Source organism: Halichoeres trimaculatus, unplaced genomic scaffold, assembly GCF_033239565.1.
Source record: "Halichoeres trimaculatus isolate MK-OKI-2021-1 unplaced genomic scaffold, fHalTri1.1 fHalTri1_scaffold_13, whole genome shotgun sequence".
NCBI lineage: Eukaryota > Metazoa > Chordata > Actinopteri > Labriformes > Labridae > Halichoeres > Halichoeres trimaculatus.
Genome location: NW_027437191.1, coordinates 21,548,888 through 21,565,069, shown reverse-complemented (window position 1 = coordinate 21,565,069; position 16,182 = coordinate 21,548,888). Strand labels below are relative to the sequence as shown.

Here is a 16,182-nt window from a genome sequence, read left to right as displayed (position 1 = left end):
CGTGCTAACACGAGGCCAACCTGTGGGACAGTAACCATAAACAAAGAAAGCTCTTTTTTTCAGATATCCACTAACAGTACAATATACTTTATCTTAAAAATCCCACTAGATTCATTATGAAAACAGATGAAAACACTTAAATGTAATATACAAACTTAGTGAGTACAATGGTAGTACCAATATAGCTTATTTCAGTGGAAATGTTTATGAGCCAGACAAAATGGATGGAAAAGTTGTTATAAGAACATATATATAAAAAAAGGTATAATAAAAGCCGTTCCCTACCAGACCTACCGTACTCTCTACGCCCCCCAGCTAAGCTACGGATGCCTGAAATGGGGGGAAAAAGAAAAGGAAACAAACAAAAAACAAAAAGATGATAGCTTAGTAGGAAAGCAATGCATATTGAGAGGGTCAAAGTAAAAGACACTGCCCTGTCCCATGCTGTGTGTGTTTGTGTGTGTGTGTGTGGTGTGTGTAAGTGTAGATATTTGGACACAAAAGTGCTATTGATGCCACAAGTCACTGTCTTCTTTGGATGTCTTAGTAAAGCTATGACCCCCATTTTGAGATTTAAAATTACAATAAACATAAACATCATAAATATTTTAATACATTGTTTTATATCAATTTATGAAAAATACATAAGGCCAATAAAAGTTGTAAATAATAATTCACAAGAAACACCACAATTAGCCAAAAACGAAAGGAAAAAAATAAACCAAAGCATCAAATACTTCTTTTTTTTTATCATCCGTTTAACAAAAAAAGCAGAGGCTTACAAATGCAAGCTGAACCATGTTTTCAAACAGAAAAGGCTTTTTTTTAACTCGACGAAATTTGAATCACTCAACAGTGTAGTCTGAGATCCCTGAAAATTGCAACATGATTGATGCAAAACAGAGTAGCATGTTTCCTCTGAAACTCTGAATAAAATGCAGAAAGAGAAGAAAAGGGGTAGAAAAGGATTTATATTCAAGCAATATGACAGGTTCAGCTGAGATCAGATTCCATCCAAAAACCTTTAGTCCCAGAAGCCAGATGTCACAGAGTTGGCACAGTTGTTGCATCAGATCTCTGGATGACAAAACAATGTAAACAAAAAGTCATTGGGTAATTGACTACATATTTCTGTAACATATTAGATAGACAATTTAGAATCTCTTACAAATAAGTATACACTTTATTTCACAAAATATGATTGCATGGTTAAAAAATAATTTAGTTACCCTTTTTCTATTTTTACTTCAGTCTCTGTTAAATGTACATAATTCATTTGTAAATTATATTTAGATCAATATCTTTTTTTTTTTTGCTACATTTCAACTTGTCTCAAGGGAAGGTTAAACTCTTTGGGCTGACTTATGAAATGCTAACAAAAAACACTATTATAAATGTATTTATACAGTAGCATGAGGGGGAGGGGGAGGGAGTTCCCTGGCTTCAATTATTACCACTTTAATTGGAGTATACTCGGAAGGATGTCAAGCACTGTACAGCTTTTCCAATTCTATAATCACAGGCTTTGTTTTCTAACTTTGCTGTAGTCAGTTATTAAAATGCCAGTGGTTTATACACTGATGATTGTTCTTTTTTATGATATCACAAAGCACACAGATGCTACTACCAAGCAAGAACCTCAACAATCTCACCAACAAACTCTTTGACTCTAGTATACATGTAACCTGAAATGGGAAAAAAAGGCAGATGAAACTACTTACACACCAGTTAAACTTTCAGTGTGGCTTGTGGCTCACCCAAAAATATTTAAATAAAATAAAAGTGCCACCAATATTTTCTTGTACCATTTCTTGCATTGATGATTTGCATGAAGGCTTACCAAAACAACTACTATCTATAGCCGCACGTATTAAGATAACAAAAATAAACAGAGAACAAAAGACTTGCATAGAATGGATGAATGTAGATAGGAGACATCGTGATTAGCCAGTCTTCAGCACCTTTAAATTAGTTTGCATTCCCGAAACAATGGGAAAACATGTTAGGAATGCCTCATTCAAGAGCAAAAGTATAAATACAAGCCTTCCCAAGTTTTTTATTCATATATATATATATATATATACTGTATATAGATATATATATCTGTTTATTAAAATGGTTATAGGCTCAATGTTGTCACAGTCATATGCCTTTCATTATGATCATTTGTGATTAATGCTAACCCAACCTTTGGCTGGTCTGTAATGGAAAAGGTTTTATATTTGACTGGATCAATAAAAACAATAGATAAGCTTCTAAAATATATCTGTATTGCAAAGGGTGAGTAATGGCAAAGATCCATTTAAACATATTTCTTTTTTTATATTAAGCTTGAAACCTGAATTTCTGAGTAGCAGATTTGTTGTCAGCAAAAACGGTCAATAACATCTCTCTGTGACACACACACAAGATTATCAAGGCAAAAACAATTTTAAGCTCGGCATTTAAGAGGGGTATGTGGGCGGAGCCACTGCGATAACTTAAAATGGAATTCTTGCCTTTTTTTTTTCTGCGGCTGTAGCTTCAATTTAAATCTTACCTCTTGTACAACCTCAGTATGAATACCATCTTTTCAAAGTGCCACTTGTTCTGCAAGTGTTGTCTTTTGGTCGTGCAAAGGGGGAAGAAGATCCACTCTCTTAATAAAGTGAGACAAGATGTCTCTCCTTTATTTTAAGTCTTTTGAAAGGTTCACATTTCAGTCAGGGGTCTGTTACATACAGGGCTTCCCTTGGTCCTGTGCTGCAGTGATCGTCCAAAGACAAGGGCTTTCGAGATGTTTGTTCTTGGCCTCAGCTTCTTGGGCCATTGTGTTTACTTTGGTACGCCATGTTGGGGAGAATGAAGCGAATGAGTGGTTGAGGGGAATGCCGGTGGCTAATCAGCAACTTTAATTTAAACAGACAAAAGAGCAGTTTGCTAACTATAGCGCATGAGTGTGAGCTCCTACCCATTAGGGTTCAACAGGAGCCCAGCTAAGCCATCACTAGTGAGGCGGTGTTAGTACATTCACTGGTACTATACTGCACCTCAGGGGACATTTCAGAGAGGTAGAGGCCCTCAGTGGCTCTGATTGTCTACTTATAGGGACCAGTGTTTCTCTGTTGTCTTTCAGCAGTGATGATCTAAGAAATTTCTCCAACACTAGAGAAATGGGACATTTATGAAGGTGAAAATGCTAGAACTGAGTCAAATCTTGTACTTTGCCAAAGCAAGATATCGAAATAAGTGTTTGTTGTAACCTTTACCCCAGAAGTAAAAATGGATGGATAGGTTAGACCTTCATCACAGCCTGAAAAACAAAAGGCGAAACACTGGGATGAACTACCAACTTCCTGATGAAGTGAACAAACAGACTCATGATGAACATGATGAAAGAAATGATGACAGACCTCGAAGACTGGGAAAAGTGCTGTTTGGTTTACAACCAAAGTTACTACAATAAACCCTCTCAGCGTTGTCAGAAATCAGTACATGTATATCTGCAAACAGTACAAGTATTGAATATAAGTTTCTCTATGTACAAAATGGTACATTTATATACAGAGTTTGAAAATGAATCACTTTGTGCAGGAATGAAGTGAAGCCAATACATTCGTACTTCACAATCTTTGTTAATCAGCGTACGTCTTCTCCAGCATACTTCTACACTTCTCATCGTAAACAATATAAGACGAGGACTTGGTCCACAGAGTCTTAAGATGATTTCATCCAAACAGTGTTCTACACGGTTAGGCTATAATAAATTTAATAGGGGTAACTACACATCTACACGTCCTGTTAGATTATTACAATAACATCTTTATTCTGTGTTTCACTACTCTGCCACTGAAATACACTTTGCTAAGTTGAAATTTCTGAAATGCCCATTTCACCTGGAACTGGCTACAAAACTGATGAAGGCCATGACAGAGGAATGCTTCGATTCAAACAACTAAAAAGGAAATGATATAACAATATATTCATAAATTATGTCGTCATCTTTTTATGCATTCATTATAAAACTAGGGTTTATAAATTTATTCACAGTATTTTATCAGTGTACTCAGGTGCTTAAGAGATTGTTTCTTCATGACAAGAAACTGGAATGAATATGAGCCATTCAGATTCCTTTGCACAAGAAGACCAACATATGCCCCGCCTTCAAAATGGCTGATTATTGAGTTCTTTCCTTTAATACGACCCTCAGATCTCCAACCATGTATGCTTCAGTTGATTTCTGTGAAGGTTGGGTGTTTAAGACAGAAAAGGAACTTGATGTTGCTCTTGTTGGCACTTGAGGATCTATACATCAGCCACATTCTCTCTCTCACATTCTTGTTATCTCGTCAGGTGTAAAACAAACCATTCTCTTTTGATCAATGGCTAAGCAAGACACTTGTAAAAAGATTGCTTGAACAACATTTTTAACCTGTTCAAGAGATGACAGACTCTGTGTCTGCATAGAGTAAAGGGACATCTAACATCAACAGGCGCGTTCGTCTTGGTAAGAGTCTCCTCAATCCCCTTGACAGTGTGTGAAGAATGGGAATGATTAGAATGACATAGACAGGTATGACATGGGCCCACTTGTGTATTTCCTACTCCACAGTTCTAGACTGGCGCTTCTGTGGCCACCAGTGTGGCATCCTGTTTCTGGCTGCTTATGGGGCTTTTGCTTTTTGATGATCTCCCACGGGAAGTCCTCTATTGGAAGCGGGCTGGCAGGGCTGCCGGACCCCTCTGGGGTACTCTCAGGGGTTCCTTCTATGATCTCGATTCTGGGTGGTTCCATCAAATCCATAATGCTGAATGGAGCTGGCTCTGGTTGGCACATCACTGACTTGTCCTCTGTGTTTTGTCGAACAGACCAGCTGGAGCCGGCTTGGATGCCTATGGACACTCTGTCATCTGTTTGTGTCATGCTGTCGCTGCAAGGCTCCCGGCATAAAGTCCACATGTTGTAGCACTGAGTAAAGTTGAAGAAGTTGCTGTTAAAAGTCTTCAATTCCCCACACACATCCCTACGCAGCTCTGCTAGCTCGTAGCGCATTGCTGAGATTTCATCCTTCCACTGCATGTTGAAGGCAGCCACCATATTGGCCGACTCTTTGAAGGCTTGGATGGCCTGAGGGACCGGCGGCTCAGAGGCTATTGGTGATGCAGAAGGGACCCTGTATGAAGGCGGGGATGCCGGGGGGACAGAAATGGCTGTTACGGTGGAGCTAGTACTGTGCTGGCTGCGAGCAGCAGCGGTCTCTCTCTCTAGCCTCTCCAGCTCCGCATAGGCAGAGGAGCTAGCACCGTCGTCATCCTCTATCATGTCGTCATTTAGTAAAGAGGTCCCATCCACAAGATCATATCCCTCTGGAAAAAGATTTGAATATGCAAACAGAAGGACATTCAAAGTGAAAGGAAAGGAACAGCTGGAGAGTGATTTCTTTTGGTTTCTAAACTAGAATAACATATCTATGGAAAACATACAGTATGTTAAGTAATAACTGATTGCAGACACTGGACCCAATGATTTCTCTTTTTTTCTTAAAGGTAAAAGGATGCTGAACCAATTTTAGCCAAACCAACTGATGAGTGATATAAAATAACCGCTTGTCCTTTTCAGATTAACATTTCAGCTTCTTTTTGTGGGAATTTGAATCCAAACTGTCAGGAATAGTTTGGCTAAATTCTAAAGCACATGCAATGATGCTTCATGCCAGAGCTATTTTCAGATTTCAGCACTTTTTTTTCTGCCAAACGGGTCTTGGGTACCAAATTTTCACTGCTTCATTGAACTCACATACTGTAGGTTTTTCACATGTTTTTACACTGCCTTCTCAGTCACTTCAAGGCTTCTTTCCATCTTTTCACTGCACAGCACAGCAAAGAGTGGAATTAAATGCATAAGACATCAATATTTATGAAATCAGGAATTCATTTTCCAAGAGCCCTTTTCTAAACAAGTCTTAAAGCATTTTTCAGTGACTTGAAATTTGTGCCATTTTGTGCAAAAGAAAAGATGTAAAGAGAGCAGAGGAATCACAACCTAATGGGCCAAGAAGCAGATATGAACCCTATTGAACATATCAGGTCCAAGATGGCTGATTAGACCATGTGGAGTAAGTAACCTGGTAAGGGGAGGGGTCACTCCCCCTTCAGGGCTGCACCAGGGAGAGGCTGCAATCCCACAGTCAAACACAGCTGACAGACTCAGAGACTTTTAAAAGAAGTCAGATTCTGATGGTAAGGAAAAAAATAAGGTTCACACATTTATAGCAGACAAATGCTGCTCTCACAGATGATTGGAGACAGTGGCAATGCGACAACATGTACTATTTTATGGTTACGATATGAAAACATTCCAAACTTCTTTTAAACATATACACCTACAATGTGGTCGAAACACATTTAAAATAGAGACATGGTCAACAACTCACAAAATCCAGTATCGTATTCAGCATTTAATCAATGTTCCAGTTTGAAGAGAAACAAGACGTCCAAGGTTTTGTGAGTTGTTTCAAACCAAGTTTGCTACTGATAACATAATAAGATGTGCCTACCAACTTAAGCTCTATCTTTAATTCCTACTGAGAAGGCAGTGCAAAAACACACATATACATAGATATATGTATGCGTGTCAACATTAAAATACCTGCAACAATCATCACTGATGCCTCCAGTTGTTCTTTCCCCCTGGTTATCCTTCAAGAGCTGGATGGTCAAATGGAGAGGGGTTTGCTGCTTCTCTGCCCTATAACAAGGGGCATGATGGGATCCCTTTCCCACTCAAGGGGCCACTAGCCTCACATGGGGTTTGGTTTGTTAGCTGGATAACAATCTTAGTCTTAAGTGAGTACTCATATAAAAACAGGATTCCAGGAATCTGTTTTTCTTAGTCAGTAAAGCCTGGGTTTCTCAACTGATTAACGTAAGCCCACTATTTATGGGTAGCGTGCAAATATTAAAGCTAAAGTGACATTATTACACAGTACGGCTTTACATGGAGATAACAATACTGTATTTGAAGTCACCATCTAGGACACCCTTATTCTAGCCTTATCGTACAAGTTATAGTTAATGCATCATGCCAGTGTTGAAAATACAGCTTTACAACATTTTTACACTCAATTTCTTTCGTCCATATAGAGATGATAGATTTGGAGCAGCAAGCTAAATGAATAGAGTTCAGCGATTAAGACAGTGGGATTGGAGAACACTCCTGCATCCTCAGTGCTTCAGTCACATCGAAGAAATCGTAGATGGAAACCCAACGCAAGGTGAAGGGATTCCAAAAAAAAACCAAATGTCCAGATTTCACAAGAAAACAGAAGCCCACAAAATGAATAAAAGTGCAATTGTCTCCAATATTAAATTGACAGTGTACAAGAGTACAAAACAACAAAAATCCAGGTCATAAAATTTCAAAATGAATGTTGTAAAAAAATAGTTTCAATAGGGTTCATAGCTTTACTCTTGCATGTAAACACCAAATGAAGTTAGTGAGGGAGTAGCTGCAGAGACTGCTTGCACAAAGAACCTGAAGCGCTCATTTAGGGATATATTGATCACACTGTGTCGCACAAAACCAGGGAGGTTGTTTGTTTTGTAGTAAGGAGGCAGCATTTAATACAAACACTTGAGAAACAGTTCAACATGCTCTTTCTCAAAACATTTTAGCTTTGTCTTCACTGTCATGTAAGGAATATCAGTAAAAAGGATATGAAGCATTAGAAATTAAATGTGACCCGTAATACGTGTTTTCTTCAATGGAAACCTGCAGGTCCTGCAATAACCTGGACATGCAGTTAATTAGTGACTGTAAATAAAGTTGTTGCTTGAAAGCTTTGTGCAACACAATACAACAATACTCCTTATTCTGCAAAAACTTGATGAGTACAGTTCCTTTGTGCAACCAGCTAATATGTGTATGCACGTGTTCTAGTCTCTAGAGGCTGTTGACTTACCTTTACCTTTAATTGTTATCAAGATTTTTTTCATTTACTGAGGTCAGTTACAAAGTCAGTGTACTAATGTATTAGTTCAACAGAGCAGGGAGAGGACAGGTGGAAGGTTTCTGTTGCATCCTTGCAACACAAATATGGCAACAACCTGTCACCACCCTTTCCCCGCCCTGTTGGTGATTCTTACCCCTCCCTAATTCATATGCTTGGCACAACACATATATAACACCACAGTTTAACATGCTTTGGGTAGGACCTGTTCCTCTTAGGCATGCTTTGGGATGTGGCTGTGCTGTGATGTGTTTTTGTGTACAGTGAGTATTTGTTGTTGTCTGGGTGTTACTGTGACCCTCCCACCCTTGCCTCAGTCTACAGCTCGGCACCACCACAAGTGACCAACCAGAAGCTCGGCTAATGATGCATGACTCGTGCAAAGTAACACACAAACGAATCCATCCAAACAGTCGCAGTGTGCAGAGGCAGGAACAAACACACGCACATCGTATCCTCTGAAGGAAATAACTAGTCATTCAGCCCGGCATCTCTGAAGCTCAAGGGTTCCCCACTGTACATATGTAGGTATGTCAGGTCTGTGCGCCTGTATAGGATGTATGAGGATATGTAGTCTATGCCCTCTCTCATTTAGGGGGGAAATCGTTTTACCTGTTGTGGATCTGAGAGTTGAAGTGACAGTGGAGGATGTCATTGAAGGCAAGCAGTCGTCATCTTGGGAATAACCAGCCTGAATAGCACGGAGGTAACTGTGGCTTCGAGTGCGGAACGAACCAGGCAGGTCCAAAGCCTCCATGGCCTGGGATTCTACTTCACTAAAAACGGACTCGCAAACTGACTCAAACTGGCCATTGATCTCAGTCTCACTCACCTGAGAGACAAAAACAGGAATAGCAGTCCTTAATTTTTCCTCTTCCTTTCTCTTTCTCACTTTGATTCTTCCCCTTTGCACAGCAAATATGAAGGAGTGTTAGCATAAGGACATGCCACTGTCAAATCCGACCTTAAACTGAATAAATGTCAAGATCAAATGAAAAAAAGGCAGAAGACAACAAATAATCAGAAAATTATTCAGTTGGTAATGTAAAGCATTTCATTCACCACATTTGCCAGAAACAGGATGCACTGTTCACACTACTAAAGGTACATCAAAATATACTGTAAGCAAAACTGAAGAAATATACTTTTTTTATCCTCTGGTAGCCTTGAGTCTTGTTGAAGTATTTGAAAACTTCTAGCTGGCACAATAAAATCATTTTATGTCAATATCATGCAATACAATCCTTTAACTATTGTATTTACCCTGTATATCGAGTCCTGCTCTTACCTCACCAACTTTCACATAATTCCTTCCCTGTGTAAAAGTTTTAAATATTTAAGACGTCTTGTTATTGCTTCTATATATGGAGGCCTGTCACAAATTTCCTGATCAACCACATCTTGACCCACAAAGGAGGTCCAAAAATAATCAGTGCAGATTCATAGTAAAATAACAAAAACAGATCCATCAAATTTCCTAAATTTATGTCTCCTTACATGGTTTGGACAAAAATTGACCAAATTTAGAAGAAGAAAAAAGCATCTCAAATCCATTTTCTTGCCTCGACAACAGGAAAATGATCTTTAGTTCTTAAGCATGTACTTCTTTTATGTTTTTCATACTTATTGCACCTGTAACTGCACCTGTTGTTGATGCTAATTCAGAGTTGGCAATTGTTTCAATCATAAATCTTGTTATAAAACAAAATTTCTATGCGGCTGTCGACTACTGGGGCTGACTCCACCGCACACTTAGCTTTATATCTGTGTAGTTCCCCAAGGGTAAGTAGCTACAGACAAACAGCACAGTGTAAGTTTCCATTCATGCTTTCAGGTGTCTTTCTTGGTGCGGTGCATGTGTTTAGGACTCACCTGGCTGACGCAGCTAGCCTGACTGAGCTGACTAAGGGTGCTGACGGCGCGCATGTAGCTCTGGTTGCGAGACCGAAAGGGCGGGGGATGAACGGTGGCAGGGTCCAGCGTGACACTTGGGTGGGGCCGCATATCTCTGGTTTGCAAGTGGTAGCCCTGGCTGAAAAAGGACAGGGGGTGGGGAGAGACACCACATTTCAAAAGCAACACATGGAACAGCGATGATTGATAGTGTGGTAAAATCTAAAACTGGATATCAATATCAGTTGCATGAATTTCATGGATCATCATAGATGATAGATGTAGATCAACCTTGCCAAAGGGAAACTCATTGTAACTCCAAAGCGGTGTGACAATGGGGGCATATATACAGTTAAAGTAGAAAAACACAGATTATTCATTATCAGTTTTTAAAAAATGCCCTAGTTTTAGAGAAATAAGAGCCACAGATCTACAGCTCCTCATGATTTTGGTGATTTATCATTAAATTATAAAAAGTAATCTCTATTATCATAGACTCTGAAATTTCAATAGCAGCAAACATACTAAGTTAAACTGGCTGAAAATATGACACACCTCTAACATTCATATTGGCATTGGTATTTTTTAGCTGCCATCTTAAAACTTATTTATTTGGATTAAATTCTGTCAAAAAAAAAACTATTTCAATAAAATAACTATTGTTGTAATGCTAGCAGAAACAAAACTCTTCATCACTAATCTGTGATACTTCAAAACATAGGTCATGAACTCAACACCTCCATCCACATGTATGCGATATCTGTCCTCTTCTCTCAACTCTTTCTTGAGTCTACTGTTGTTGACACTTCAAATTTTTCAAGAGAGACCATCAATCATAGAGCAGTTCTTCACCTCATGTCATATAAAAACATGGATCATCCACAGAGTCAGCAGTGGCAGTGGCACACAGGGGCAACAAGGGAGAAAATGTAGCCTGATTAGCCTTCAGGCATGTAAGAAATTCTGAAAAGAAACCAAACTTTTTCTCCCATGTTGTTGCCAAGCAACTTCACTCAGAACCACCAAATAATGTAAAACAGTTTCCAGTCTCTGAGGGACAGCTGAGGAAGAAGCAACATCAGCGAACCAAAGCTCAGCTTTGATTCATGGCTTATCCTTTGCACATCCACAGTTTCATTAAATGACTGTGGATAAACTGAGCTCATCAAACAGCTTTGGCTTGGACTTGTTGAGCCAGGACGCCAGGCTTACCTTTGGGAGTCTAAATGGGGTCTCTGCATGGCTGATTTGAGGACGAGTGCGTCGGGTCGTATGGACTTTTGTGGGGACATCTTAGGACTGCTCTCAGAGTCACCACTTTCATCATCCACCTCCCCCATAGCTTTGACATAGCTACTGCTACGCATCCGCCGGCACGGTATCTCATCGTCCTTCTCACCTGGATATCCACTCCACTCATCCTGGGGCACCTGTGGGTGTTGATAAATGAGTATTAAATATGGCATACACTGTTAGAAAGAATACTTTAGAGTCACTGACATTTTTTTTAAGCAAGTAGCATCAATCATATTTTGGGGGTTTCGAAATAACGTAACTTTGCTTTTTAAAACAAATCTGTCTAGTTACAAATACAAAGTACACAAAAATGTTTTACTAAGCTTTTCAGAGTCAGATCAAATGGTTTTTACTGGTTGATACTTCCGTGTCATGTCTATGTTGGAAGGGCCGACAGTGGAGTTTGTGGGGCGCACTGCAATACTCCTCCAAAACACATGAGGGCAGAGTCAAATGTTGAAATCACCTGTTTTCCTGTCTCACCATTCTTTGGTTTGTTTTGTCTCAGAGATTTTGAGCATGTTCTGTTTTACTGAAGCAAATGCATGCTGTTGTTTATCATACAGCAACTGTTACAAGGAAGGCTAGTGAGGAGATGTCTGAGGAGATGTCTGAGGAGATGTCAGAGGAGATGACGTGTCCGGCTGATGTACCACGATTCAGGAAACTCAACCAGGGGATCCTGCTCAGCGGACCAATTACAGATCTTGCAGTCCATGTTGTTTGTGTTGGTGGGCTAATGGTACATTTCAGTTGTACTCGGAAGTCGGAATGAGTAGGAACGCCCTACAGGTACGCTCCCTAGGTCGGATTTTCCGACTTGTAAGTCGGAGCACCCACACTACCCCGAAGCTCACAGTAGGAAATTCTGAGTTTAGGGAAAAACAGTGAATAAGCTCCTGTTAGATTTTTTTTTATTTTAGAATTTCTGACCAGTGTTTGTTACAATAAATCAGCCGTATACATAGTATTGTTCAACATTTTCACAGAAATACTGCTGTTATGGCAAGTTTTCCTGACTTGGCAACTAAAACGCTGAACTTGGATATGATTTCATTCCCACCCCCAACTTTCCAGTTCTGAGTACAAATGAGACGCAGCATTCGTCCTTAGACAGCCACATAGGTATTCAGGCTTTGCTGGTCTACTGTATGGGCTTCGACTTTGAATACACCCAGGATAAAGCTTGCAAGCACAATGAGACCAAATGAGTTTTTGGACTAGCTCCAAACAAGAAGTCAAATTTGTTTCAAATTAATGGTTCAAAGCTCCACATGATGTTTTAATTTGATGGAGACACAATGTGTCGTTCTTTAAACTCACTGGACTTGCATCAGGCAGCAAAAGTAGCAGAATGTGCTGTTCAAGTTCAGTTGCTGGAATGGCACTTTAATTGAAACATATGTAAGATATGCTAAAACATATGTAAGATAGATTTCCATATTTATGATAGGAATCTAAAATAGACAGGCTTTGGTAAATGTAGGTTAATAGGATGATATTTTTGTTCCCAAAAACACTTCAAGGAAGATGTTTCTGAGTGCGCTGTCCATGGTGCTGATCCTGGAACATTCAGAGAGAGCCTGAAAGAGTTTGCTGTTTCCAAAGTTCAAAACTACACCATGAACAGTTAAATTAAGAGGATTAAAATCATTTTTAATGTTGAACTGCTGATATTTTGGCCTGTCAGGATTAAGTCTTAAACATGTAGTTGCTGATAAGTAGGCACATCTGTGTTTCCTTGAGGAAATTAAGTAAGCCTGCTGGTGATTGCAAACTAAATAGGTGTGAAAATTGTATTCAGTAAGCATTTGGATACGCTGACTGGTCTCTCTTCTGGCTTCAAAGACAAGCTTGTAAGGTTGCATTTAACAAGATCTGGCATTTAATCAAATAATACACTTGAGCTTTAAGCATGAACCAAAACGTCAAGATCAAAAACATCATCAGCCCGTCTCATAATTATCATCAGATTGAAATGTAAAATGATTTGTTTTTCAGCAAGTCTAACTCATTTTTTGTACCTCTCACTGTGAGAGAGCTCCAAATTCAGTTTGACTCTCTGATTCAAAGCTTAGAAAGAAAGCCAGTGCTGGACAATCAGAAAGCATTGTGGAATATAACAGAGATTAAATTCAGCCCCAGTTCATCAAAGCTCCTATATTAGCCGCTCTTAACACCTTTGTCAGCTCAGTCTTCCTCCTTCCTGTGCTGCACAAAAAACAGTGGGCTTTACATTTCCAGCAGCAGAAACAGAGTTTGTCTGGAATAAACACTGAAATTGGCTGGACGTGTGTGGGGGAGTGTACGGCTCTCTCCCTTCTGTATTCTTTTACCAGTGGGTGGTTATAATAAGGAGCTCTGCTTCCTGTAAAGGATTTGATCATGTAGTATGGATTTAATAGGGCTAAAGGAAAAATGTATTATGCTTTCAAGACCTGAGTAGTGAGACGTCTGATATATATCTGCATTTTTTATTTGCATAGGAGTCACCCAAAATTATTTAATTAATCAAAATTATTTGAGTAGAAGTTAAAAAACTGGGTTCTGAAACCAAAACAATGTAAGTTTTTTAAAACAAAGAGTTTTCTTAAAGTAAATTTCACTGATTCAGACATAATTAACATCTTTCAGCTACACTGCATGATTTTCAAATTCTTACATTTTTACTTAATTTCTTAACAGCACAACTTCTCCAGTTAAACTGTTTGTGGTATGTCAGCAAAAATCCTCCATCTGCCTTCCTTTTGATTACTTTCAACAGAGCCCATGTTCAGGGTGTGGAAGTAAATGAATAAGTAAGAACTGGAAGAGATTCATCAGCACATTTCAAGAGAAAGCTCAGATACTACTTCACATCTGCAGGGTCATCAATCCAGTTAAATGAGCAGAGTAAAAGCAACCTTCAACAGTCACACTGATTTTGCATACTAGCACAGAAAAATGAGCGTGTTTTTAAACCAATTGCTTCCACACTGAAGGCTGCCGGTCATGCCCCTGATGCCCAGGACTGTATTTTACAAAGAAGCTCACAGTTATGAATCACTGCTAATGCAAACAGAGTTTCAAGTAACCTTGGACCGTACTCGAAGTTGCTTTTTTAGTCTTCTTATCACCTTTTAGACCTTTCAAACCAAATCAATGGCAGAATAAGCTGATAGGCATTGACAGAGAAGATCTGACAAAATATTCAAGGGTGCAACCTACATACTGAGCTCTGCTGCTCTTCCCACAAATACAAGTTCCTTATTAATGTGGCTGTGAGAAAACAAAAAAGGTTTACAGTTTATTAGCAAGAAGCATTCTCACAACAAAGAAATACCAAACACTAATTTTAATTCCTTCTGTGCAAAGTTTCTGCACCTTGCACCTAATTCTACACTGACTGAGGGTAGTACAATGTAAAGTGCTCATCTGTACTCGCTAATCTGGCATGCATTAACACACCACCAAGACAACACAGCTGCTTTTAAGTAGCAACACAGCGACCACTTTAACACTACAATGTCAGGATTAACACAGGGATTAAGAGATTGTGTACTAATTATTGGACACTGTGTGGTCTTCTTCAAGCATCCATGCATCCAGACATCTGTACATGCTGATGCTTTAACTGGATTTTAATGTAATAGAAATCATGATAAAGGTAATCCTGTTAACTTTCAAACCTAATAACCCCACACTTTTTTGGTACATAATCATCTGTTTTCACATTTTAACCCACCTAGGATTAAATAGTCATTAATATTGTCATGTCAAATGATTTACAAGACTGAAACCAGTGCCCCCTCACAGACTCGATTAGGATTTATGATCCTTAGAAGTAAGATTTATGATGGCAGTGTGTCACACACAGCTCGCTCTGGCACCATATTGATCAGGAACATGCTAAATATGGTACCGTGTGAGTGTGTGCTGCTGTCGTCCCAATGCACCGGGCAGATTTGGCTCTTGAAACAACAGCCCAAGGCACAGGGCTGTCCCTAATGATCTGCTTCTTACTCACTTTGTCCAATCATAATGCTGTTGCTCTGCCACTATTCCCCTAAAAGAAGAGTAGCTGTTTTTCCCAAACCTCCATTTTAGACACATTAAGACCCACTTTTGTCTTAGCCTCTCCATTTACACCTCATTATGTTGAACTTAAGGACTGGACAGAAACGAGCAACTCCATGAATGGTTGTTTTTATCCTGTAGGGAGGTGTAAAAAGAGAAACTTTTAAAGATTTAGAAATGCTAACAGTAGCAGCTATTGCTTTCCTTCCAATGTAGATCTGTTTTATTTCATGTTTGTTTTTGTTGTTGCGTAGAGAGGGTTTTGAAGCTCTTAAACCATATGCTACTCGAGCTCTTTGTTTGGAATCTGAAACAGATGAGCCTCTTTGGGGCAACATGGCTTCTTTCCACAGCTCTGTACCCTGAATGACGACCGTTCAGTTTGCTTGTGCTGTGATATTAAGATGCCCTATTTAAGTTAATCTACTAAAAAAAATATCCACCTCCACATCCTGCCTCAAGGTAAGGTCACATGAAAATTAGCTTCCATCTTCCTTCAAAGAGCTATCAGCAAAGTTATCACGCACACTAATCTTCTGTGCATACATTTATCCTCTCCCTCATGAATGGAATAAAATGCAGCAATTGTCTGGAAACTAAATTAATCAGGCCCAAAGACAGCAATAAAGCCAAAGAATCATTTTCCTCCTAATGCACCACCATTGATCATCTGGGGCTGTGGTTAACAAGGCCGCCATCACTCATGGAAGCATCACACCGGCTCATTAGCATTACCTTATTGCTGAGCTCATTTGATGCCCTACCTCAAAGAATATGTTCAGCTGAGCCTCTGAGGCAGGCAGACAGACAAGCTGCTTTACAGCATCATTAGATACTACAATGCACTAAGAGTGCTTTGAGTAAAAATAACCCAGGGGTAGAGTCTTTGTAATGAGCAGGTATCATCATGAATTCAGCACAAAAACATTCTGGACTATAATAGCAGGCA

The 16,182-nt window shown here is 39.3% G+C and overlaps 1 protein-coding gene across 1 annotated transcript in view; it reads right to left on the bottom strand.

Annotated features, from left to right (window-relative positions):
* Nucleotides 1-393: 393 nt before the first annotated feature.
* The window catches only part of dlgap2b (discs, large (Drosophila) homolog-associated protein 2b), a 93,292-nt gene continuing 77,503 nt past the window's right edge, over nucleotides 394-16,182 (bottom strand). Inside the window, exons 3-6 of the mRNA XM_074684606.1 lie at nucleotides 11,094-11,311; nucleotides 9,861-10,020; nucleotides 8,601-8,820; nucleotides 394-5,346 (exon numbers count right to left, since the gene is read on the bottom strand). Coding sequence (XP_074540707.1) covers nucleotides 4,535-5,346; nucleotides 8,601-8,820; nucleotides 9,861-10,020; nucleotides 11,094-11,311 — 1,410 coding nt within the window. The 3' untranslated portion in view covers nucleotides 394-4,534. The remainder of the gene's footprint in view (nucleotides 5,347-8,600; nucleotides 8,821-9,860; nucleotides 10,021-11,093; nucleotides 11,312-16,182) is intronic.